We start from the raw sequence: 27,065 nt of genomic DNA, 5'->3' as shown, positions 1-27,065 counted from the left end.
TTTATGATAAAAAAGAAAATGTTTAATAATAAAAACACCCACACATGGTACCATAATTCAAAATGCTGCAAGTTTACAGATACAGGAAATGACACTTGTGACAAAGCATCCTGTAATTAACCTCGTAAAAGGCGAACAAAAATGTGTACTTTTCTCCGAGTCTGTTAACGTGGTGTCGAGAGAGAAATGTCCAGGTGATCTGGACTACGTTTCAAAGTCTGTAAAATGTGAGTACAAAATAAGAAATAAAAAACATGACATGAAATCCCATGGAGCCACACAAGAAACATCTGCCTGCAGGCGAACAGACGCTGTGAAAAGTCTGATCAGTAAATTCACAAAGTCACAGTGACCCCTACGCAACACTGATGTGAGTCAAAGGGCTGTAATGGTGGGAAATGATGTGACAGTATTGTTGATGTAGCAGATTTTCACTTTTACTTATGCTAACCTTAGCAAGGGTGGGTTCCCTACATCTAACCAACCTGCAGCAGATCATTTAGGTTTCATTTATCCAGGTTTGGAGACATCCGTCTAAGATTCCTGCCTCCAGCCAACACAATGAAGGCAACAACTCTGCTAAAGGTTCTCATAGCGTTCCAGTCATGACTGTCTCTAGTCTGAATTCTCCAGAGTAACAGGGAAACCGTTCTGTTCAATATTTTAAATGTCATTTTTCAATTCACAAATTAAATTCTGTGGAGACTTGAATCTCAGAGAGGTATCTCACAACCTGTTCACATAAATCACTACAGCTAAGGGAGTTTTTAATGTCACTGGGTGAACTGATTCTTATCACAGTCTTTAACATGTAAACTTGAATCTGCCAACAGTCATTGGCATGTTTTAATAAAAGAGACAAAGGCCTAAAACATACATTAGCCAAACTTTCACATCAACACCTGTATTTCAGTTACTGATGCTGACAGTGTTGTTTCTATGTGATGTATTCATTCACTCGGTCCATCAAGCCCAGAAAGTGGAGTGTAGGTCCCTGAGATTGAGCTCCTGATGGCTGCGAGTCCACATACACTGCAAGCAATCCAAAGAAGTAGCTAATCCAGATGATAAGCAAGCCACAGGTAGGAAATACAGTAGCTGCCCTGTTTATTGTTCTTTATGTTACTGCTTTCTGTCAACTGTGAGAAAGTATTATGTGTAGGTGTTAATACTGAGCAAATTTCCATGTCACATCCATCCATCCCAACATGCAGCATCATCAACATACAACAAAATCAAAGATAGGGGTCAGAGTTAAGAATTACAGACTGGACTTTTAAAAAATTAACTGAAGAGGGATCAGTATTCAGATTTCTTCAGATCATCTCAGAATCCACTGAACCGTCTCATGCTATTCAAAGCTGACGCACACATTTGTGACAGCATTTAAAAAAAGACAAAAAAACATTTTGGGAATACACTTGACTTTCTTTCAGAGAGATGAGAAGATCAATCCCACGTCTGTGTTCAGCACATAGCTGGAGCAGGACGTGGTTAGCCTAGCCTAACACAAAGACCGGAAGCCAGGAGAACCCGCTGGCCTGGGGCAGCACACGATGCCTCCTAAAACCACAAACTGTGGTTCTTAGTTTCTCTGTAAGGAACAAACAAAATGAGATACAACATGTTCATTAGTGAGCTTTAGAGGTTTGTCATGGTAATGGATCTCTCCAAAATTAAATACCCCACTTTTAAGTGCATTTCTCTAACCAAATAAAATCTTGGCAATTAACATAAGCCAATAAATTACCAAATTAATTAACACCAATGAAAGGGACTGGATTTGGGAAGCGGAGTGGGAGGAACCAACTGAATATCTGAACTACATTTACACCTTTATTTGACCTAGTTCAATCATTACTGCTCGGACTAAATTACAATGGAACATTTACGATAGTATGACATGAAAGCTGCCCTGTAACTAACCTCAAAGCTGTTAGAAGCAATGAAAACGTGAATTACTGACCTGCCTCGCATGTTTCCATTAGTGTGAATGGTTGACAAAACGCAGCTGTAGAAAGCCAGCAGAGATACAGTAAGAACAGACAAAAAAGCCCATCCACCGTGTGACGAGGACAAACAGGCAATCAACAATGTGTTTCAGTCTTTTTACAGAGGGGCTTCCTACTTCCAACGCTTCATTCACTTGCATGGATGATGTGTAAAAAGTCTTGCTGAAAGCAGTGAGTCCAAGCTCTCCTTCTATTCATCCTGACCCTGTTCCATGCTAGTGAGGCACACAATTCATGTCAACCTGGCCAGAACAGGCTGAAGTCAGCAAACAAATTAATGAAGAGTTCACTGTATTTCCACTGGAGAAACTGGGGGGAAAAGTATTACATGACATGTATCTTTCTGCCAGGAAAACCACTGCAGAGCTAAGGGTGGAAGGGTTATTAAAATATTTATACACTTATATATGGATGGCCAAAAGACTAACTGCTCAGGTCAAAATGATAATGAAAGATCCTATGCTATATTTTGATATGAAGACTGAATAAGTGACTAATGTGAAAGGGTCGACAGTTCCACTGATTCAACTGAGTACATGCTCAGGCACAGAGCTGAGGGGCTGGTGAAGAGTGAAACATCTAGCAAGCCAGATTCTTTTCCTAAAGAGGTGGCGGACTAACGCAAGGCTGAAACACCAGGGAATACTGATGTGTGATTTAGGGTGTAACAGCTAACAATAATATTTCCCAAATGATGAAGTCAAGAGAATAAAAGAACCAATTCACTGATACACGTTGTCCTCGGCCATCAAACGATCCATCATCCAGCCATAGCAGACAGGATGAAAAGCCCATTTGCAAATAAAAACCTAAAGGCAAAAAGAAAACATGCCTGGATAGTTTTTAATATTATAAAAATGTTCCAGCCACAAAGTGCTCATGTTTACCAATTTGGGTGTTTTGTGTAAAACTAAACACGTCATGTAGTCTAGACTAAAAAGGCCACAGAAAACAGGCCTGAACAGGTCCAGTGAGATGTGGCTCAGTCTAGTGAAATGACATCCGATATGCCACCGTCAGTCCCTCCTCCAGCGCCCCCCCCTCCTCCTGTGATGACCCGGGTCTCGTGGATTGAGCCGGCAGCGTGTGTGCTGGTGTCGTAGTGGCTGCTGGAGGAGGAGACCAGGGCTGAGCTGGTGCTGGCTGCCGCTGCACTCTGCATGCTGCTCGTCAGGTTGTCGAGGAACATCTGCGGCCGGTAATGCTGGGCAGGAAACACAAGTTGAGGATAACCATCATTAAAGTCTACTCATCAGTCAGAACTCTGACCCTAGGCACTAATTATATGTAATGCATGGCAATTCTCCTGACACTGCAACAAAGGTCTTCATTTTCAGATATTATCAGTTTGGGGTACACTGTGGTCAAATATTTCACCGTCTCAATCCCACAAGAATAGTCAGCACTGGTGTAGAATGTGTTCAATCTACAAGTGAAATGGGCTATCGTGCTTGGTTTTAATCAGTCCCTGCTTGTTGCTATGCATCAATATCATCATAACATCTATATACATTTTTGCTTTTGAAAGGACTTAGCCTTGTCGTTTGAGGCCTGATTGGTTGGATTTTTTTTTTTCTTAATATACACATATACTACAAATGTGCGAATAGTTGTAAAAATTACTCGCACATCTTAAAAAATGGTCGTAAATGCGCGCATTTGGTCGCTGCCTGGAGGCACTAACAGGACTTTTGAAGGCACGCAGTCAGCCGGGCAACATGGCGGCTCGGAGACGCTTCATATCCTCAAGATACCAAAAGGTGGACACTGAACTTAAACGGGCCCTGTGGAGTTTTCCTATAACTAAACACAAGTTGTGTTTACATTCAGTGTAAATTCACCTAAACACACTGAGCTCCAACAAATGTGCTGAATACATTACCTTCATCATAAAACATTTGCAATGCTGGTTTAAAGTAAATCCAGCACTCTTTACATCCACGTCTGTATAGAGGTGGTAGATAAGCCACAGTACTGGAATGGATCACGCACTCAAATTAGCTAGTTTTAACAAAATAAGCCAGGATTTTCCTTTATCCACCTTTATGCAGGCATGCAAACTGGTCAGGGGTAAAAAAAGGTGACAAGGATATGCAAGCAGATAAACACACAGAGACGGTGTCAGAGGGGTCTGTTTAAGCTTATATTTTTATAGATAACTTGCAATTATGTACTGCAAGAGATAATAGATCATTTATGGTGGAAATGTTTTTATTTATGTAAAAGCGAAACACAAAACTCAGGTGGCAGAACGCAAAACTTGGCCAAAAAGAAACCGTCAACAAGTTGGTAAAGTTACTGACTGGTGTGTGCAAGTTTTGGGTTCGTTTTATAATTAGTAGCTTGATATTTTTTTTTAGCTTAAGTTAAATAAGTGCAAATTCACTTTTCTCAAAGCTGTTTCATCAGTTACATAACATTTGTGGATGCAAGCTATTCAGAACATTTTTAACAAATACTTTCAAAAAGTTTTTCTCCTGTTGACTTTAGCCTACCTTACATGTAGCTACTATGCTGCCTCTGGTCTCCATAAATGAACAATTAGCTTAGCTTATTTTATTGGTTAATAACAGCGGACAAAGTTACTGTATCTGACAGGACAGTTAATATCGTAAGCTAGTTTACTTGTGTCTTATATCAGGCTTGCTTTCCAAAGGACAGGTCATCTGGTAGTTTGGCAGTAACATCCTAACGTGTTCAGCTGTCGCCTCTGATTGGCTGTCAGGTTTAGCTATTAGGAGTGACGATTGGTTAGGCATATGCAGCTGTAAATTTGCAAAGTTCATGCTAGATTGGACTCCGTAGATACAGTGGGTACGGAAAGTATTCAGACCCCTTTAAATTTTTCACTCTTTGTTTCATTGCAGCCATTTTCCAAAAATCAAAAAAGTTCATTTTATTTCTCAGTAATGTACACTCAGCACCCCATCTTGACAGAAAAAAACAGAAATGTAGAAATTTTTGCAAATTTATTAAAAGAGAAAAACTGAAATATCACATGGTCATAAGTATTCAGACCCTTTGCTCAGTATTTAGTAGAAGCACCCTTTTGATCTAATACAGCCATGAGTCGTTTTGGAAAAGATGCAACAAGTTTTTCACATCTGGATTTGGGTATCCTCTGCCATTCCTCCTTGCAGATCCTCTCCAGTTCTGTCAGGTTGGATGGTAAACGTTGGTGGACAGCCATTTTCAGGTCTCTCCAGAGATGCTCAATTGGGTTTAAGTCAGGGCTCTGGCTGGGCCATTCAAGAACAGCCACGGAGTTGTTGTGAAGCCACTCCTTCGTTATTTTAGCGGTGTGCTTAGGGTCATTGTCTTGTTGGAAGGTAAACCTTCGGCCCAGTCTGAGGTCCAGAGCACTCTGGAAAAGGTTTTCGTCCAGGATATCCCTGTACTTGGCCGCATTCATCTTTCCCTCGATTGCAACCGGTCGTCCTGTCCCTGCAGCTGAAAAACGCCCCCACAGCATGATGCTGCCACCACCATGCTTCACTGTTGAGACTGTGTTGGACAGGTGATGAGCAGTGCCTGGTTTTCTCCACACATACCGCTTAGAATTAAGGCCAAAAAGTTCTATCTTGGTCTCATCAGACCAGAGGATCTTATTTATCACCATCTTGGAGTCCTTCAGGTGTTTTTTAGCAAACTCCATGCGGGCTTTCATGTGTCTTGCACTGAGGAGAGGCTTCCGTCGGGCCACTCTGCCATAAAGCCCCGACTGGTGGATTGCTGCAGTGATGGTTGACTTACTACAACTTTCTCCCATCTCCCGACTGCATCTCTGGACCTCAGCCACAGTGACCTTTGGGTTCTTCTTTACCTCTCTCACCAAGGCTCTTCTCCCCCGATAGCTCAGTTTGGCCGGACGGCCAGCTCTAGGAAGGGTTCTGGTCGTCCCAAACGTCTTCCATTTGAGGATTATGGAGGCCACTGTGCTCTTAGGAACCTTAAGTGCAGCAGAAATTCTTTTGTAACCTTGGCCAGATCTGTGCCTTGCCACAATTCTGTCGCTGAGCTCTTCAGGCAGTTCCTTTGACCTCATGATTCTCATTTGCTCTGACATGCACTGTGAGCTGTAAGGTCTTATATAGACAGGTGTGTGGCTTTCCTAATCAAGTCCAATCAGTATAATCAAACACAGCTGGACTCAAATGAAGGTGTAGAACCATCTCAAGGATGATCAGAAGAAATAGACAGCACCTGAGTTAAATATGAGTGTCACGGCAAAGGGTCTGAATACTTATGACCATGTGATATTTCAGTTTTTCTTTTTTAATAAATTTGCAAAAATTTCTACATTTCTGTTTTTTCCTGTCAAGATGGGGTGCTGAGTGTACATTACTGAGAAATAAAATGAACTTTTTTGATTTTTGGAAAATGGCTGCAATGAAACAAAGAGTGAAAAATTTAAAGGGGTCTGAATACTTTCCGTACCCACTGTATAACCGACCGATGACCCCCCCCCCCAAATATTTTCTCATTGGATCTGCACAAATCACATAGGTGACCCATTTTGCCGAAAGGTGAGGAGTTTGCATGCATGTTTATGGAATACACCCTCTATATGGGAGTTCATTTTGTTTCAATATTATTTGTGTGAACAGATGAGTGATCCGTGTGTAAATGTGTAATCTGTAAATATAAAACACTTCCCACAAACACAAAATGAAGATTTGTAAACTCACAAAAATATTTTGCAAATATGAAACAGATCTGCAAATACACAAAAGAAATCCAAATAAAAAATATCTGTGAACATATTTAATAATTTACAACTAACCACATCTGTGAATGTCTACCATTTACAACTTTCAAACTGGCATTTGTGTGTCCAGCTTGTATTTGTCGACCTCAGTTCTTCACACACAGAGTTTTGAAACAAACTTTCCGCCAGTGGACTCGTGTCACTCGGCACTTTTTGGAGACCACTCGATGTTGCCTGCTGACGACTTCCGCATTTCACAGTACAGCAGAGCTGCCTAAAATCGCTAGCTTGATGCTGTTCCTAAGGAAAATTTGCTCCTCTCAACAGAAAAAGATGTTTGCAAAAAAGCATTCTGGTGTACTAGAAAATAAAGGCATTTTCAACTGTTCCTCAGCGTTATCGTGTCTGGTTTTAGCTTCAGAAATGTGATGGCTGCAACACTGCCATAACTTAAATTGCTATTCAGTGTTTCCTCTAGATTAGAGTTGTGGCAGCAGAGGTAAAGCAAACTTTTTTTTTTCTCCGTTTGCAACCAACATATATAATGAAACATATTTGATTGGGGGGTTTGAGAGTCCTCCCCCAAGAACACTGTTTTGTTTTTCAATAAAGAAATATGCATTTCCGCATAATTTTGGAACATTGCTAGTACATCTGTGAATAGTAAGTAGGAAAATGTAGAGCAGACGTTGAACAAACTACACCCCAAAAGCTAAACGTGCTAAAGAAGTCTACTGGGGAGGAATAACCATTAGATCTGGGGGAAGTCATTTGGTTAGTTTTGATGCGATGTGTGTACAGCACAGAGCTGTAAACCTGACAACTTCATGCTAATCTTTTCCTCCACTAACTTTCACCGTCACTTTCTGCATCTCTCTCTCATTCGCTCGCCCACACACTGCATACTATAACACCACCTGTCATGTCCTTTGAAGAATGAGGAGAGGAAGCTAGCCATGCGTTCAGTGTTACTGTGCTGAAAATCATTAATGATCGTGTGAAATTTTAGCAGCAACCGTGTTATATATGGACTAGAAAAAGAAAGAACCACCACATCACATTCTAAAGCGCTGCAGGAGCATTTCAATGAGCATTAGAGGTAGCGTTACATGGCTATAGGCAAATTAAGCACTGTTTACAATTATTTAAGACCTAGAACACAATTCTGTGGCAAATTTAAGACTTTTGAAGGCCTAACTTTAGACTTTAAGACCATGCGGAAACCATGTGATTAACACATTGTCTGGTGACTGTGTCTTTATGTACACATAACATCTAGGGTTGGGGCGATTCGTCGACGTAATCGATTTCGTAAATACATCGACGAGCATTACGTGCGTCGCTGCATCCGGTGTGGGATTATCCCAGATAAGTATCCCGCAGCACTTTGTCTAGACGGCAGCACCGCAAATCCTGTTTACTTTCTGTCGCCACACAAGCACGGCACATTATCAGCAAGAGGACACGTAGTGTTTCTTCATTGCCTTCATGTTAAAAGTAATTTCTGCCCCGCTGCTGTCATGGTAACGTAACGTTACACCGCAAACTATCAGCTGCTTCATATTTTCTGTTTATTTAACGGCCACGTATGAGCGAGTAAACAGCTGAATCTAATTACAGACAATCTGTGACAGTCTGTACAGTCTGTGAGTCCTTTCAGGTGTTCACTGATGCAGAAATACATTTTATTATCATTCTGCATTCTCAATATTGAAATGAATCCATGGCAGGAAAATTTAAAGTTTTAAGTAAAGTAGCCTAATTAATGTCTGTTATTATCACAACATCAGTGACGTGGAAATTTGATTCATTTTAAGATTTGCTGTTATTGTCATTATTCTAATGTGCTTCATCAGGATGATGGAATAAAATATAGATTTACTGATTAGGCATGTTTGATATTTATTTTGGATAAATTGGTTTGTTAATAGAGTAATAGGCAACTTTTCTTTCTTTAGAATAAACAAAAATAATCGTTAGATTAATCGACTTGAAAAATAATCGATATGTACAGCCCTAACACCACCAGTGTTGGGGTAGTTACTCAAAAAAAAAGTAATATCACACATTACTAGTTACTTTTTTTTAAAGTAATGCCTTCCTTTACTAGATTACTCACTGCTGAAAGTAACTATTTACACTATTCGTTACATTACTTTTGGGTTAACTGCGGAACATTACCTGCTATACACAATAACTGCCAAACAACAAGTTACACCTCAGATCAACACAAATCCTTATTATAATGAGAGCATACACATGATCTCTCTTTTTTTAAGTAATGAATTTCATTAAAATATAACATAACTTTAGTTTGTTTTATAGTTTGTCCCTCCAACCAGTGCAAATATTAAATTTGTTGTTCATTTATTTATTTTAAATAAATAACACACTGGCCCTCATCACAATATCAGATGATGAGACTTCAAAGAAAAAACTTCTGTAATGTACTCTGATCTGTGCAGTTAACAGGCCAAACCCACACAACAAACTTACTGTAGCTCACTTGCCGAACTATGGCTTTAAAGTAGATTTTCCCCTCTTACTGGACATGCTTATCAAAGAAGTGGTTATACCTGATAAGCAGGAGTCTCAAATCGTTTGTCAGACAACCTGTTCCTCATCGAAGTCAGCACAAGCCTGCCAAGACTAAAGAGCCTCGCCACAGGCGCACTAGAGGGTATCGCTGTCCTTTCACCAAACTAATACAATACTTCCAGCTCTGGAAAGACGTCTTTATCAGCTCTGCAATTTCTGCGTACTCATGAACCGGTGCTTAAGTCAAAAGTGAGGTCGGAAAAGTGTTACGCAAACACGCACGAAAAGGGACGTTTGATTTATTTCTCTCTCCTCCAGTTATGCGGATAGTTGAAGAACCAGTACGCAAGTAACGCAACCATTTTTGTATTAGTAACTATAATGTGATTACTGAAGTGAAAGAGTAATGCTTTACATTACTGTGTTAGACAAAAGTAATCGGATTACAGTAATGCATTACTTTGTAATGCGTTACCCCCAACACTGCTGAAGACTTACTCCCTACTGTATTCATTTCCATTTGCCCTCCTCGTTGTTCCAGTATCCACACTCACTAGAAAGCAATTTGAACAAATGCGGGGAGCCTGCTATTCTCAGAAGCAGCTCGAGGTTATTTCTCTGCTGCTGCTGCTGCTGCCATCCCTGCTTTAGACTGATAAGGTGATCTACAGATCATGAGTAGTAGTGTTGTAGTACTCGAGACCGGTCTTAAGACCACTTTTTGATGGTCTTGGTCTCATCTCGGACTAGACTGCCTTTGTACTTGGTCATTAAGGACTCTGGATATTATTTCAGGACCAGTCAAGACCATAACTTTGGGAATATCAATAAATTGCTTTTGCATTGTCTGATTTGTTAACATCCTGACTTTGATTGGATGTAAAACATATCGCTTCAAATGCAACCAATAACCCTAATTAACGACTGTCACCCCTCCCTGCGACGCTTACGTTGATTTCAGCTCTTAGTGTTTGTATGTGGGTGTTTTAATGGGAATGTGGATCTTTCAGATCAATTTGAGAAGTACCTATGATCTCGTTCCACATTTTTATTGCTTGCCATGCAATGCAGGGAACTGGTCTTGGTCTCGCCGTCCCTCAGTCTTTGTCTCGACTGCTCTCAGCCCCTAAAAGTCTTGGTCTTGACTACAACACTAATGAGTAGTGCATGTTTTAACAGTAAAAAAAGAAAAAAAAACATACCTGAGGATCTGCTTGAATTAAGGAAAACAAATCCAGACCTATAGGTAAGAAATAGAAAATAGATTATTAACAGTAGCACATAGTGGTAGTGATAGTGCTTACAGCCATCTTATCCAACTGACTCACTCTGCATGTCTGTGGGGATGGTGGCCAGTGTGGATGGGTGGAAGGGGACTGCATAGTCAGCAAGCGTAGCAGTCAGATATGATGGGTCCAGGGCCTGGGCGTTTGGCATGCGCACAGATGGCTGGTAGGTCAACACTCTGAGAGGAAGACAGCCAACTCTCAACATGCTTAATGTCCAAATATTAGCTGCTGCACCATTATAAAAACCTTTTACTGTAACAGATCTCATCATTTCTGAACACAGCAAACATTTATCACTGAAAACAATTCTGGTGTCCAGTGCTCCTGACTGTGACTGACTGAGATTAACAACTGATGGTGAGTTTTTTGTTGGTACATGCAGGTCTGTCTATGGTTCTAGAAAACAACAGAGGCTTGCTCACCCCTTCGCATGCATCTCCTCGTTCTTGGAAATGTAAACGCAGCGTTTCTTCAGTGGAGGGTCTGTGTCGTCCTCATCAGACGAGGAAGAAGAGCTTTCCAGAGTCAGATCAATCACATCAGCCTTCTTTGTGGAGCTGGGCTCAGTGGAATGGGGGACCACTGAAGACTGGCGCAAAGGAGCTAAGGCTAAAACAAACAAAAAAAAGGCACAGTAATTTAAATGACCATCATAACTAAAACAGGAGGAAATGGTGTTGGGACTATTTTCAACAGTGGATGAATCCACTTTGGAATAGCAGGACAGTGTATGTGGGACTGAGTCAGATATAACTGTGTCCATGGTAATAAGTATTTAAATCCAGCATTCTGTACATCCATGTTTACTTGCAAACAGTTGAGGCGTTATTTAATGGTCATTTTACAACACGAGGCTGTATATTGAAATTAGTCTCACACACAATCACCACATTCACTCTGATGGAGTTGGTGGGATTGGGCGAATTTAAACTCTCAGACTGGGGGAAGAAGCTGTCGGTGGGCAGCAGATATTTCTGTATGTCTTACCAGACGGGGACAGAAGAATAATATATATATGGCTTGATACTCACACAGTACTTCATGATGATGTACTTACTCTCAATTTTTGGAATTGAGTGAGAGGGGACCTTGACAGCCTCTTTCTTTGGTCTCATGGGACACCAGGTTCCATCCTCCTGGAACTTGATTTCATCCACATCTGAGCAGTCATTCAGGATCTCCAAGAATAAACTGAACAAAGAATAAAATACTTAAAACACCAATATACATTAATTGTACTCCAACTGGTCACGCAAGCAGATTGACTTTGTTGGTGGGTTTCTCAGCTTCTGATCCATGAACCCGTTTTCATGACCACGAGCCATTAAAGACTTGAAGTTCTCATGTTAATTTTACAAGAGTCTCTAACTGGAGACCTCCACTGTGGAGTCGCTTCCAGTGCAGGCTCTCAGGTTGGTTCCACTGTCAGGACAGGAAATACATGCAAAAAATACAAAATAAAGTTGTGCGATTTGACAGGAAGAACATTCAAAAATTATAAAATTAAATAAAGTAGACACTTATAGGGGATGGGATTTTGTCGTTGATTTGTGTTTAATTAGTCAACAATATAAGTGAAAACTAGCAGGCTAATTCCTTAAATAGGCCTATAACGTATAGGTGTGGGAGAAAGAAATTTATTCTAAGATGAGTCACGATGCGTACGTGGAACATTCTGACTCAATTAAGAAATGTCAAAAAAAAAAAAATTATTTAAATGTTAATTGATAACGTAACGTTCAAAGAACTCAAAAAGACGGAACTCGTGCCTGGACTGTCTTTGGCATGTACATAACAGAGTGTTCCCCCTGTATTCAGGACATCACCACTGCGGAATGAATAACCACCCTACCTAAATGTCACACAATCATTAATATCAATGCACAAGTAATGATTTTAACTCACACACACTGTACAAGCATGGTGACACATAAGGCCTGGCGGGCTCTCTGTGCAGGGGTGGAAATTAACTTTTTGGCTCACCTGCCAATGGGACTGGTAGGTGAAAAAGAAAATCCCCCAGCCAAACATTTTTTTACCGGCAAAAATTATAACTTGCCTTTTTTATGTCACGTAAACATTTGTTTCAGTACTTTTAACGGAGATAATAAGGTATTCTGTCGAATACAAACTTAAAGACGACACCAGATTGAAATTTGAAGCAAAATAAATTGCTATAAAATGTACTTAAGACACACATATATATACACACATATACACACACACACACACACCACACACACATATATATTTTGTTTTATAAACTTACAAGATGCTTATTAATCATTCAACTTAAATCTCCTCATTAATTTATTTTATGCTCTGCTTTAGCCCCCCCCACTATATTCATTAAACTTTCATATAGAGTTTATTGCTACTATAGACCTAATATTAATTGTAATTGTTTTCATTTATTAAATCTTTGTGCAAGAAAAACAGTATATGTTGGACTTTAATTTATTAATGCTAAGTACTAACAAAAACATCACAACCATTCATGCACAAAAAATTACTGTAGGTTGTAGTTTTTAACTCTCACATTGTAAATCATTTTTCTGGTTTGCACGAATCTCTTTTTACGGGCAAATGCAGGTGAAATACTCTGTTTAGCAACGCATCATCTGTCCTGAACCCGTCCCGCTGCTTCTTCTTGTTTTATTTGCAGATGCTGTGAGCTGTTCTACATGCTGCCACTGGTTTTAACGGAGGGGAACGTAGCAAACAGCGGGTATAAATAAACAGGAGATGTATGGGGGGATACCGGGAGAGAACGGTAAAATACGGGAGAAGCCCAGGGGAAGTGGGAGGGTTGACAGGTATGCACGTTATAATGGTAACTAGCTAGCTAAATGCTAAAAAACACTCCAGGTACTCCAAGCACAACTTGATGGCTCCCGACCCCGACTTCAATCCCCTAACGCCCACCCCCTTACATATGTACGCCAATCAGACACAAGTAACCTGAAATGAACATAAACAACAACCAATGAACGCCCCTAATCCGTGTGTTACACGATTTTAGATCCCTTGGTACAGTGGGGACAAATTTAAGTGCGACACACGACAAAGGTACCATCCAAAAGCTATTATATGGCGATATCGTACACCGATGTGGTGGGTAGCCTTCCAACATTTGGCCGCCAAACGCGAAATCTACCCACATTTAATTTCCACCCCGGTCTCTGTGTATCCTTAGTGTGAGGCCGAGCGAATTAGTGAGTGAGTGAGAGGCTGAACACGACTAGCAGGAAGTTTGTCTGGTGGTAAATGTGCAGTGTAGGTCACAGTGTGTCCGCTAATAAGTTTCCCCAACTGCTGGAAAAGAGAAAGCGGCTAACGCTAGCTAACATCTCCCCTGTACAGCACGTTTTTTGGCTGCTATGTAACGTTAGCTTAATGAGTAATATTAATTAGCTCAGCTGCATGTCATTACTAACTTACCTACTTGTCAAGGGTTGAGAACATCAGGTACAAGCTTAGACTGAACTGACTAAACTTACCCATTAATTAATGAGTCCATGGCGGCCCGCCACAGTCCAGTTTGCTCCGTCATAGTTTCAAAATGAACCGAAAATACTTTTACACATCTCATAACATTACAGACCTCTAACGTTGTGTTTTGCGGGCGCTGCTTTACGTTACTGTAAACTCACATGCTCACACACTTTGGCAGCCGACTGGAGACAACCACTTTTCTTTTGAGGTAACTACAATAACGTTAACGGCCTGTTTCTGTCACTCGTTTGTGAGAGGGCGATTAGGCTAGCCGCACCTATATTTGGAGTGCACACGTATTAAAGCCTTTATGGTAAAGCCACTGAAACAGGCGAGTGCGAGCTGACTGGGAGGTTAGCGACTTTATCCTGTCAGTTTGTCTCTTTACAAAGACAAGTATGTATGAGAGTCCTACTTGGAGAGAGGCTGTGAAGTCTTCATGTTACGCCATACCAGAACCACATACAACATTATCAAACTGGGTCGGACTTGATGAGTTTAGCGTGAGGATACACGTGACAACACCCGGTTTTCAAAATAAGGTGGAAGTTAGATTAATTGGATTATATTCAAAGAAAGTATAAAACTTGTTAGGGAAATTCCTTAATCTAATTTGTATTCTTTGATTTAGGGTTGCTGGAAAACCATTAAATAAATTTGTTGACTTTTGTTGCTGTTTTGTCACCATTTATAGCTATACAACATGGTTTAAGGACACAAGCTAGTCCTTTTAAGCTAATTAGGAGAAGTTTCTTTTGGATTTTAATGCGTAAATTTAATGATGTGCAATTATCCACAGATCCTGTAAAGAAAAAAAAAATGCATCAAGATGCATCGATAATTTTATAAAATCGCTTCGCAGCCCTCTGAATCGTAATCGAATTGTGAGGTGCCCAGAGATTCCCACTCCTAAAAGCATATCGATTTGGGCCTATTCTGTCTGCTGAGCACTTAACGTGCTAGTGTAGCAACAAAGCCAACTGTATATCGCTACAGTAATTCAACTGGTAACAGTATCTTTTTTTTCCACAGGCACTATTGATTTATTCTGCATCTTCCAAGACGGCACTGTGTATAGCTGCCTCGGTATTCGGTGCGCTTTGTCTTATTTGTGTGTTAATTCAGTTTTCGGCTGTGATTCCCGGAGCTCTTTCACCAGAGAACTCCAGCGGATTTAGTTCCCACATTTCTCACCTCATCAGTGGAATTATTAGACATTTTGGTGATGGACTCTTTGGCTGTTGTTCGGGCTGTGAAGCGCCACAGGAGAGGAAAAATACGGTAACCCTAACCCTCACCAAATTCTTTACAAAGAACGTTTAATGAAGCCAAACACACAGTAGCTTCCGTTATCCACAGTAAAAAAGCTAATCCTACCATACTACTTCAGGAGCTAACGCTAGCCACCGTTGACGTAACTTTAACGTTAGCCTAAAGTGACCTATGTAGAACAAATAACCTAACGTACACGCGTGTCACATTCTGTAATGCATGTGATTTAGATGTACAATATTAACAGCCGTAGCTATTCTGACGGCGAACATACGCCAAGACCCACGCATTCAGACTTTTCTCAATGTTTTGGATAATGCTAATCAGTCACCTACTGTTGCCACAGTGTATACTGTAGCCAGAACAACAGAGAGGGCATCAAGTTACGTCCTGTGTGGGACGCACAGAAAAAAAACCTCTCTCATTTATGGTTATATTTCATGTCCTGAGAGTGGAGCTGAACTGAGAGTGGAGTCTGCACCGGAAGAGACTCCACAGTGGAGGTCTGCAAGTTAGACCCCTGTCGAATTTTAGTATGCATACATACATTTTAAATATATTGATCCTTCTGTTAAAATTAGGAATGTCCTGATCAAGTTCTTATATATATATATATATATATATATATATATATATATATATATATATATATATATATATATATATATATATATATATATATATATATATATATATATATATATATATATATATATATATATATATATATATATATATATAGTTTTACTGATAAGCACCAATTTATACCAATTCCTTGTATGTGAAAATGTACCTGGCAATAAACCAGATTCTGATTCTTAGTCACAGAATTAACATTAATTATTGACAGTTGATGTGTCCTGATTAGCTGCTGCCTAATTGTCTTGCATTCAGGTATAAGAGTGGAGAGGTAACAGATTAGTTACCATTGGAGCCTTGCTAATTTTGCCAGCTCAGTCCATTAAAATACGCCCAGATTGCCAGGACTTCCAATCGCTACAGTGAGAAACTCTATGCATACTTGACAGACAGGGACGTGTGGATTATTTTGGTGTCATGTTCTCACTACTAGTAACTATAATGAGAGCTTGGCTCCAGACAAACTGGGCAATCTACCAAAATCTGAATGTACAGCTGCCTGAGCAACAGCAGGTCATTTTTGTGTGAAGTGGTTGAATTAGTTTAACTAACCCGTCAATGATGAGACTCTCGTATGCAGCCTTCTTGTCACACACAGGACAAATCCAGGTGGGTTTCTTCTCATTCATCTGCAAGTAGAGGGCAGCGTCAAAGCACTGCAGGTGAGAGCAGGTCACCGCCCGGCATGGTACAGTCAGTCGCATCTTACCCAGCTGGAGGACAAAACACACGTCAGTCAAAACGAATCAACCAAGAAAACACCTGGTACAATTCATACAAAAGGCCCACAAGGTAATGGTGCATTCCATTTACCTCATTTACCCAGTTAACAAGTCGGTATTTACTCATACTAAACACAGTAGTAACATGTCCACAGACAGCAGTTGGACAGCACTTTGTGTACGAAAATGTACATGAGAAACAAGTACACAGAAGTGCTAATAAACAGTATAAATTACAGTTTGATTCTAACTGTTGATTCTCAGAGCAGCCATCTTGCATCACAAAGTCAGGGTAGTGCGGTTCTCCCAACTTTCCATTTCAGAAATCCAACTTTGAAATTTCTGACTTTGAACTCAGAAATTCTGACTTCCCTTGTCAAATGGAACGCACCATAACACCTACTAAGCTCTGGCACTTTTATTTTTGTATTTCATGTAATAAGTGTACACATCAGCGGAAGACAAGTGACACACCGTGCTCATGTGCAATATTCTGGTCATCAGCAGCGACATGCCACAACTAAGTGGCTAACAATCAGCTGTGTGTTCACTAGGGTGGGAATCTCTGGGCACCTCAGATTCGATTACAATTCAGGGGGCTGTGATGCGATTATAAAACGATTATCGTTGCATAATTTTTTCTATACAGGATCTCTGGATAATTACTAAGCATTAAATTTGCACATTAAAATCTAAAAGAAACGTCTCCTAATTAGCTTAAAAGGATTAGTTTGCATCCCTAATTTACTTCATTAACCTCAGCTCCATGGTCCCTCATTTCATTAACAACCAGGTGTCAGACTCCTCAGAAAACACAGGATGTACAGTACAGCTTGTACCTGATGTTCTCAACCCTTGACAAGTAGGTAAGTAAGTTAGTAATGACATACAGCTGAGCTAATTAATATTACTTCGTTACTCATTAAGCTAACGTTACATAGCAGCCAAAAAAACGTGCACAGATGCGTCATTTACCGGGCACATAAGTGAGACTCGAAGGCTTGTCGTAGCAATCTCACTGTCTGGATCTGCAGTCAGCTTCTCTTTAACTGGAACACAGAGGGCAGGTGACAGAAGAAACAAAAAAAAAAAAAAACAAAGTCATCAGAAGCCTGCTCCACACAGGCTTTCAAAAAATTGTTAATTGTTCATCCCTACACCTGGATTCAGGTCTGTTTGAGTTGGCTGAATGTTTGTTTTGTAACAATCCTGGGTCCAGGAGGTCTCAGGTTTTTATTTTTATTTTTAAATGGACAGGTCAATTTCAGGTGCAGGTAGTGCAGTGTAGCAAATACCTGATAACTCTAGCTAATAACTGCTAACTGTGCTCTGTCTGTTCACAGAGAGCCATGCAGCACATGTGACCAGGTTACATGAAGATTTGTCATAGTGGTTTACTGTATAGTTACTCAGTGCTCTGGAGTGGTCTGGGTTTCTGATGCCCTTCATCCTCAGTCTCTGCAAGAGCAGTGGTGATGTCAGCTGCCTCACCAGGTACACAGACATCGAATAGGTCTGAAAAACAATATAATCAAACAACTTCAATAGACGTCACTCTTCCTGTCCCCAAACATGATATCCAACTCAAGCACATGAAAAACTAAAAGCTGAAGAGAGTTCCAATGAGGGTTACGTTCTTACTTTTCCAATTTCAGGCGCCCATGTCACTGAAATCTGATTGGGTACTGCAGAGGAGAGTCGGACGAGGGAGGTAATGTTTAGAGGTCTTCCTGGTCTCTTCTGTTCCACACCGTTTTTTGGTGGCGGTGCATAACCCTACAGGAATAAAAAGCTTTGTTAGCATCTCAATAGTAGAGTAATTAAACTTGATCGGCGTTTTATTGAAACTGTTCTGGAGTGAAACGAGCACTTACTGGCAAAGGAAAAAGTTTCCCATTGACCTTTATACAAAGACTGTTTGGGTAATTATCCTCTTGAGGGCAACTTGTCTCTGACAAGCAAAACCTAGACAACACAAAGAGATATTTCTCAATATTAGGCAGCATCTGTTTTTCATTCCTTCCTGACAATTCACTGGGGTATTTGAGTAAAAAAAAAAAAAAAAAAAAAAACACAAGGTAAAAGCCTAGATGCTGGTGACAAGTATGACACTGTCTAGCCTACAGTGCTGTGAGTCAGAGCTGGAGAGAGGAGTTTGTTGTGTTGGTGTAACATTAGGAAATAAAGTCTTGCTAGCAGCTCCTCTTTGTATACAACAAACTCCTCCCCTCGTTTCCAGCAGCGTCTTCAGTTTTTTTTCAATACAGGTTACAAGGTACTTTGCAGCAATCAATGTTAAACACACTATAACATAGGGATGGAAAATTAATCGAAACCAAAATTCAGAGTGTCTAACCGACATAATTTCCCCATGTCGGTTATTTAATCCTGGTAATGTGTGTGTTCATGTACTTTCCCCTCGAAACACCACGTGTGTAGTCACATGACTCCGCCCTGTCCAGTCCTGCTCAGTTTTCAGACCGGAGTCTGAAGCTCAGGGAGATGTTAGCTAGCGCTAACCGCCTTCACTTTCCAGCTGGATGAAACAACAGACTTAATAACGGACACACTGTGACCTACACTGTACATTTACTGCCAGACTGAAAACTTAATACTCGCCCGCTTTCAGCGTCACTTTCTGCCGCTCTCTCACATTCACTCGTCCAATCACTCGCTACGCAAAACACACTGCACTGCAGTTAAAAGACCTGACTCTGCAGCTCTTATAACAGCGCCGTTCACGTACACGCTCTTTGATGAATGAGGACAGGAAGCTAGCAAAGCGTTATTTACCGTGCTCACGCAGTGTGCAGGGGGAAATCATTTATTCTGCATTGATATCAAATAATTGAGTGAAATTTTAGTAGCAGCGGTCATAATTAAGCAGCAGGGATGCGCCGAATATTAGGGAACCATGTCTCTGTAATATGTACGTCAACATTACCTTATTAATTAACATTTAGTCAGTCTAATGGATTTGTGAAATCTGTGAATAAATAAACCAAAGTTTATTTACAGTACAAACCTTGTCAGTGAAATATCAGGACATAAAAAATAAAAAACAGCATTCAAAAACAAAATAATTGTTCAATAATCGTAATGGAGGTGAAATGTTTAAGTAATTGCGATTTAGATTTTACGTGAAATAGTCCAGCCCTAGTATACAAGGTTTTTCCTGCATAGACAAATTTTTCACACCCCCAAAGAGGTTTTCGTGAGCGCCAAAGGAAAATCCACAGTGCCAAAATGATCAGAGTTGAAAAAAAAAAAAACACCTTTCTAATCCTCTGCAAATGTGTTTTAATAGCCATTTATCAAACAACTGTTGCGCAAGCAGAACATAAACTTCAATACAACATCTCATCTTCCAGCAGTCAGCTCTCCTCTCATCCACAGCCGCTGTATTTTACACATGCAGCAGGCGCTAATAAACCAGCTGCTGCGCTTAACTGCGCCTAAACTCACGCTAATGACTTGCTGTTATTTCTTACAATATTAAAGCAGTTTATGCTTGAATGTGCTGGTATTCACCGGTACGGTCACTTCTACATTTTAGTCTCTGGCGTACCGGCACCGGTTCTCTCCTCTGCCCACTAAGTGACGCTCACCTGTTCCCCTTCTTGCCTGCCAATCTCCGCAGGGAGATCGGGAGCCTTCATGCAGCCATGTGTATAGTGGCTCATCAAAGTCACTTTTTGTTAACCAACCAATCACAGCCTGGAGGAGGCCGAACATAAAAAAAAAAGGTTGAGGCAAACTTTAGAAATGTTTAGCTTGTCATTCTGTATGCACCGTTTTTATTTTTGACAAGATTAACTTGCATAAACAATTCAGAGACTGACCAACTTGTAGAGCATTTTTCTTGCACAATAATTTAATGACACAAAATGAAACTGCTGTTTTGTCCAACTGGAATTAATATTAGGCTACTAATGGTAAGCTATAATAGCCTGTACTATTATCTGAAATTATAATGAATACACAAACATTAGCACTAATCAATGCTTCCCCACAGTGGTGCAGGCTAATATCAGAGAAAGGTTTTATTTGTGACACAGCTGAATCTCCACTAATAAAATATCTGTAGGCAAATTATCCAAATAAAGTGTAACATGTAATTATACTGACATTATACTCAGATATTTTTTGTTTATCAAATGGTCAGAAATAACCAGAAAATGCATAGATTTCGAACATTCCACAGTCCAGAGCGTAAAGCTGAACACTGACTTAAACAGGAATGTTACCTGTACTGAATCATGAACGAATTAGCACTTCATTTTTCTATTAAAGAGGTCATATTATGCTCATTTTCAGGTTCATAATCTTATTTAGGGGTTGTACCAGAACAGGTTTACATGGTTTCATTTTCAAAAAAAACACCATATTTTTGTCATACTGCACATTGCTGCAGCTCCTCTTTTCACCCTGTGTTGAAGGCTTCGTTTTAGCTATGGAGTGATACATCTTGTCTCTAAATGATCTTTGTTGGGAGTTGCACATGCTCAGTTCCTAGTTAAGGACTAGCCAATCAGAAGCAGAGAACGGCAGGTCAGCGAAAGGCTGGTAATAGCCAATCAGAAGCAGAGAAGGGCGGGTCAGTGAGAAGCCGGTAAACAGCTTGGGTTCAGCTGTACATGTTGCCGACCAGCTTGGCAACATGGACTGGAGCGAGAGTTTCAGAGTGGTGAGTTATTAATCTGTAACAAAAGTCTCTTTCATCCATAAAGTTTTAACTGAGCTCTGTCTCTACATCACAGGAACAACTTCCTGTGCACTGACTGCCTGGAGGGTAGCTAGTGTTTGGAAGGGAGAGGAGAGCTGTGTGCTGCAGCTCACTGTTTTTCCACCGCTGTTTTTGAGGGCGTGTCGGACTAGCCGCTTGGTAAGCGTTATGACACGTATTTTCATTGTGACGTCACAAGAAAGGGAAGTAAAGGCTGGACTACAAATGAGCTGTTTTCAGTTCAGAGCAGAGTTTTCTGTGGGAGATGGGAACTCCCTTTGGCATTTTTCACTTTGCAAACCTGTTACATGCACAAAAAAAATATATATAACTCAATAAAGGAGAGGGAAAAGCCAAAAAGCATAATACCACCTCTTTAAGATATTTATTTTGTTGAGGAAAAGAGACAAAAGTTTACTTATTTTTACTCAAGCATATAAAGAAAATAATTTCTCTCAATTGTTTCGAATGTTCTTCCTCAGATTTGTTAAGTGATCCAGTAGTTTTGTCATGTTCTGATCATAAGGAACAGTTTAAAACCAGTTAGCCATCTGGTTTCTACAAAAAGCAAAAATCAGCCTCTTAACTTGAATTAATGATTTGACATTTATCGTGATAATTATCAAAATCGAATGCTATGAAATTTTTTGATAAAATCTAGCCCTAGTTTGGAGTCATCAAAAAAACATCAAGTTTTTTTAATATGATTTTAAAAAGAGCTTGCTTTGAATCATTTTGATCACTTAGTACAAGGAGTGACGGAATGTTTCTTAGTTCAAACTGGTCAGAAAACTCTGCGTATTCTCACCTCAGTTGGATTTGAACCATGTAGTCCCTTCTGCCACCCGGTAGAAAGTCCCTGTAAACAAACAAGGTTTCACATACTTTATTTTACAGTACAGACATGGGCCTTCTATGGAATACCAGAGAGATTAACAAACAGTCCTACCTGGATATGCATACTTCTCGGACTTGCTGTGGTGTCAAGGCAAAGATAAAATATTTTTCTTGGTGGTACCTCTGTGAAGAACTTGCTCCTGAAAACACAAATGTTACATTAATTCCAAAGTGCTGCTCTTCAGATAACTACAATACCGTGGCTTACATTCCCCGTATACAAATATTATAATTTATGCATCAAATAATGAGCACATAGTTCACATTTAGGTATATTTTCAGATTGTAAATCTGCATGCATTTCTGTCTCCACAGATTCCACTGCTGTAATCTAAACAATCATCATCATCATCATCATCCATACATTCCCCGCACCATTAACTCACAAATTCTGCTGAGAATGGACCAAGTAAAGTATGTCAAAAACACTATATTTTAAGTTAAGTTAGTGCAAGCTGTAGGCCTGTATTTTGTAAATATTAAACCTCCGACCAATTTTATTGTCCTCCAAATGTGTGTGTCACGTGACTATTGTGGTCCAGTCATGACTGTGATGTGAGTGATCATGCCTACAACTTCAACTACTTTAATTAACCCAAGATGGAATCTAACAACAACAACGCCGCCTCCCCCACTCCAAAAAAAAAAAACGGGGGAAAAACCCAAGATATGAACCGGACCGTGGATTTGGTGAATCGATACACCCCTAACATCTACTACAATAAGCTGGCACCGAATGCCTGATCAGGTATTCACATCATGCGTAGCATAAATGGGAAAAATGTCTATGTTCACAATTTGCAAGTGTTCACATCAAAATGGTGTGAGTGGTGATGGAGTAGTGGATAAGATACATGCCTTTGGTGTGAGAGACCCTGATTCGATTCCCACTGTGACATATCCACTAATTGCCAAGTGTTCAGTGTCACTGAGCAAGACACTTAACTGTAGTTGCTCCAGAGGCGTGCAACCTCTGACATATGTATGCATTTGTAGGGTCACTTTGGATGAAGCTGGCGTGAAGCGGAATGATAACAGAGTTGGTGTTGTGAAGATTATATCACTCTGCAGTGACAATATAACTCCATTTCCATTCAATTACAGGTTTGGCGGTTGGCAAAGCGAGGTGCCCATATTTGTCTAGTTATACCGAGTTCGGTTTATAGGGGACCTTTCAAAAAGTCAGTTCCCCAGTTGCAATTACAAATTGGAAGTTGACATGAAACTTCAAAAAAGAAAAAATTTGTAATTACAGTAACTGCAACATGACATGAAATCATCCTGTCTTCTGCCATTTCCTGGCTGGCTGTATTAACTCATGTAAGAGGTTCGGCTTTTATTGTTTAATGAATGATGTTGTGTTGTAAAACAAGATGTTTTATCATATTAAACCTCAGATTTCATTTTTGAAGCAGTATTTTAAAACATTCCACTTGTAATTCCAAAAGCACACTGAGGGAAACTGCAGGAGTTATAAACAAAAGCAATAAAGATTACCGTCTGATATAAGAATAGGTTTAAAATATGTTCATGAATTGGTAGCCTAGTTGCATGGCTCAGACTAAGTGTTTTCCTTTAAACCAAAAGAGAAAAAAAACTCCACAGACCTAGACTTGAAGGCTTGATTAGGACGTCCAGCACATCGTAGAAGGGCAGGGGCTTCATCTGCACATCCGGGTGGACGGGGGGGATGAGAGGGGCTGGCTGCTGGAGATTCATGCTGGGTTTGGTGTCGTGCCACACAGCTGCTTCACCAGTCAACAGACTGAAGTCTGTGTTACAGGACTGACTCCTGTAATAGAGATATTTGTGTTCAATACAGCGTCTTTATGGCAGCCAAATCAGGCTACAATCCTGGAGTCACGCTTGTTATTCAGCTCCTTCAGGAGAAGCTCAGATGAATGAGCAGCTCTCCAACTTGATACCATATACAATGGAAGAATAAGGTACACCATGACGTGAAGCTGAGCACCACTGACTTAAGATAACGCCATGGCCAGGGTCCAAAATAATCACCCGCCAAGTCCCAAATCCAGGGAGATTTTGTATTTGGCCAAATATAGATTGGACCACCAGGTGATTAAACAGTTTGTAATCTCAGTGTAGAGCCAGGTTTACATGGTTGTTTTTACCAGCACCCTCACTAGGGGTGTGGAAATAATTGATTCTTACACGCATCGCAATACGGATTTTGACGATTCTGAATCGATTCACAAATGTCAATAATCCATTATCTAGAGGTTAAATGATAACGTAATGTTGACAGAACAAAAAATGCAGAATTCGGAAATGCGGAAGTGCAGCACTGGACCGTCTGTGGTGTCCACACAACATGTGACAGGCGGCAGTAGGTGACGGTGAAAACGTGCGGGGCACAGGAAAATATGAGCGCTAGGTTTCAGTCTGGCTGTAAAGTGTAGTTCACAGTCCGTCTTTAAAGTCCGTCTGTTGTTTTCCAACTGCTGGAAAAGTGAAGGCGGTTAGCACAAGCTAAAATCTCACAGGCCTTTTAGAGAGTTTGTCATTTCCTGGAAAACGATTTTAAAACATTGATGACTCTTCCTGCACTTGGGGGCGTGTATTAATTCAGGGTCCAATGAAAATCTTTCTCATTTTTATGACGCCATTGGAGTGTAGTGTTTCTGGAGGCTGACCAGGCCTCACTGATTACTGTATAAAAATAAGGGCGCACCGATCGATCGGTCACAATCGCCCGATAATGGCTTTAACTAGTTTGATCGGTGGTCGCTAAAAAGCGAAGGAGTCACATTACGCTGAGTTGCGATAGCCTATCAGTGTTGAGATTGTCCGTACGTCACCGAGGCTTCAGAGCGATGTGTGCAGAGGGCCAGGCAGAGCGGGCGATTGAAAATCTGCTGGCCGGCTGAGAGCTGCTAAACTTTGGGGAGGGGAGCAGGGAGCAGCGCTGAAACCACTGGACAAATAAACCCCCGTAGTCGGTCAGATTATGCTCTGAGAACTTCGCCCTTTACTCGCGGGAGGAGCTCGGAGTTAACTGCTTTTATTAAATTAGCTTTTTACTTAAGTTTTTGGGATTTCAACGTTGCTTTATCTTCACTGGAGCTTCTCAGCAGCTTCCGTGCACATCCGGTTCCAGGGTTGTTGTTAGCTCTGTCGGACTACAACTTCATATTTATATAAAGACCGGACAAAACTGGACATTACTTGGAGAAAAGAAACTTTATTCCAGCTATCATTGTACTTTACTGTGACTAACTTAGCATAGCATAGCCCTGATCGATCCAAACTCCATTCAGAAAACAAACATTTTAGAAGTTGTTGTCCTGCTGTCTTGCTGACAGATCTGACAAAGCATGAATTCATATGTTTAACAAATCTGCATCATGTTGTAGTTATTCAGCATCAGTTTAATCTGTTTATTGCTATTTAATCACAGCAAAATGTTTTCTTTGGGTTCATACAGTTGTAGTAATGGCGAGTTGTGTTTATTCACATTAAAATCGCCTTCTCGCATTGTGTGTGAACACTTGCAGCGAATGAACTCACGTGATGCCACAATGACTACTTCAAACCAAAGCTACGAGAAAGCATTTCCTAACCACTGGCTCTAAAACATGCCGTCTATGATGCTGACCCAGAGAAAATGCTGCTGTTGAATGCATCTAATACTACATGACAGTCTACGACCAGGACCTGCAACTTTGAGATTTCATACTAACACATTAGTGTTAGTGTGCACATTTGAAAGAGGAGCCGTGTTAGATTCAAATTAGTAATTTGCTTCATGAAAAAGTTTCACTCAGAAAACTAAACCATATTCCTGGGGTTTTCTGCACATAGCTAAACAGATACTTTTACAGCTGTACGTGCTTGGGGAACACTTTCACAAAGAAAAAAAAGATGATTTTAATGGCAAACAATATGGCTTAAATAATGTTTTGGTCGAATGATAATGACTACAACAACTCACGGAATGTGATTTTTTAATGCTTAACTAATAACCGATGACGACGAAGCGTTCACATCTAATGTTAAGCGGCCAGTGCAAAGACTGACACCCTTAGCTTAGAAAATGAACAGAAAATCCCAGAACATGTTGCTGTTGTGTAGAAAAACTGAAGGATAAAACCATGTACTAAAATTCACTGAATCCCAGCTGCTGGAGAAACCGGGATCAGCAGGGGAACGGGGACTGTAGCTCCTAGCGTGCCCAGCAGCTGTTAATCAATTCGTTCACTTCTGGCTAACTGGAAGGATCCTCGTGATAGATTAGCCGTTAACTTTGCTTACAGGATACTTAAGAGCCGTACGCGCCAATACTACTTACTCACACAATGACAGCGTAACTAGACGTAGTTACAACACAAATAAAATGAAGTATGGTTTTAGCGAACGTTAGTTGCAGCAAGCTAACAAGTAACCTAGCGAATGCTAGTCATACACTGTTAGCATTAAAGCTAACTGCTAAAACGCAAACGGTCTGATCTGATGCACATTCCTACCGAGCTACGTCCTGTCCTCTGAGCCCGCCACATAGGGTCGTAATATATCGACCAGCTTATTCCTCACAATTTATCGTAGCATTTTTCAATGTCGACGGAAGTAAGTCACATAAGGTTTTTTTTCGCCTACCCGAAACTCCTCATTTTCCGCCATCTTGTTGTTCCGGTCATCCCGCCCGGCGTGACTACTTCCAGGTGACGCCACAGCCAGGCGGTGGAGATGGGGCCGTTAAATAAGAGGCTGTGTCCGAAATCCTCTCTCATTCACTACTCCCTACCCTCT

The 27,065-nt window shown here is 40.5% G+C and overlaps 1 protein-coding gene across 3 annotated transcripts; it reads right to left on the bottom strand.

Annotated features, from left to right (window-relative positions):
- pias2 (protein inhibitor of activated STAT, 2) lies at positions 1-27,065 on the bottom strand. 3 transcript variants are annotated; one of them, XR_005442444.1, is made up of 15 exons: positions 26,913-27,065; positions 23,906-24,090; positions 22,351-22,438; positions 22,210-22,260; positions 18,550-18,640; positions 18,317-18,451; positions 18,085-18,190; positions 17,651-17,724; positions 16,506-16,666; positions 11,605-11,738; positions 10,970-11,156; positions 10,587-10,723; positions 10,461-10,498; positions 1,967-3,216; positions 1-1,594 (listed from the first exon to the last, which is right to left on the bottom strand). XR_005442444.1 is itself a non-coding variant. In XM_038703197.1 (14 exons), the coding sequence occupies exons 1-14, from the start codon at positions 27,044-27,046 to the stop codon at positions 2,995-2,997; spliced, it is 1,743 nt and encodes a 580-aa protein (XP_038559125.1). In that variant the 5' UTR covers positions 27,047-27,065; the 3' UTR covers positions 1-2,994. The 3 variants fall into 3 exon arrangements, 2 of the variants coding, with proteins under 2 accessions (XP_038559125.1, XP_038559126.1); XM_038703197.1 differs by having other exon boundaries at positions 1-3,216; XM_038703198.1 differs by lacking the exon at positions 26,913-27,065 and adding an exon at positions 26,783-26,892 and having other exon boundaries at positions 1-3,216.

Source organism: Micropterus salmoides, unplaced genomic scaffold (assembly GCF_014851395.1).
Source record: "Micropterus salmoides isolate LMB-PRFRI ecotype aquatic unplaced genomic scaffold, ASM1485139v1 Ms_hic_scaffold_7, whole genome shotgun sequence".
NCBI classification, from domain to species: domain Eukaryota; kingdom Metazoa; phylum Chordata; class Actinopteri; order Centrarchiformes; family Centrarchidae; genus Micropterus; species Micropterus salmoides.
The sequence above is the reverse complement of the archived record's forward strand: the minus strand, read 5'-3'. Positions and strand labels throughout refer to the sequence as shown.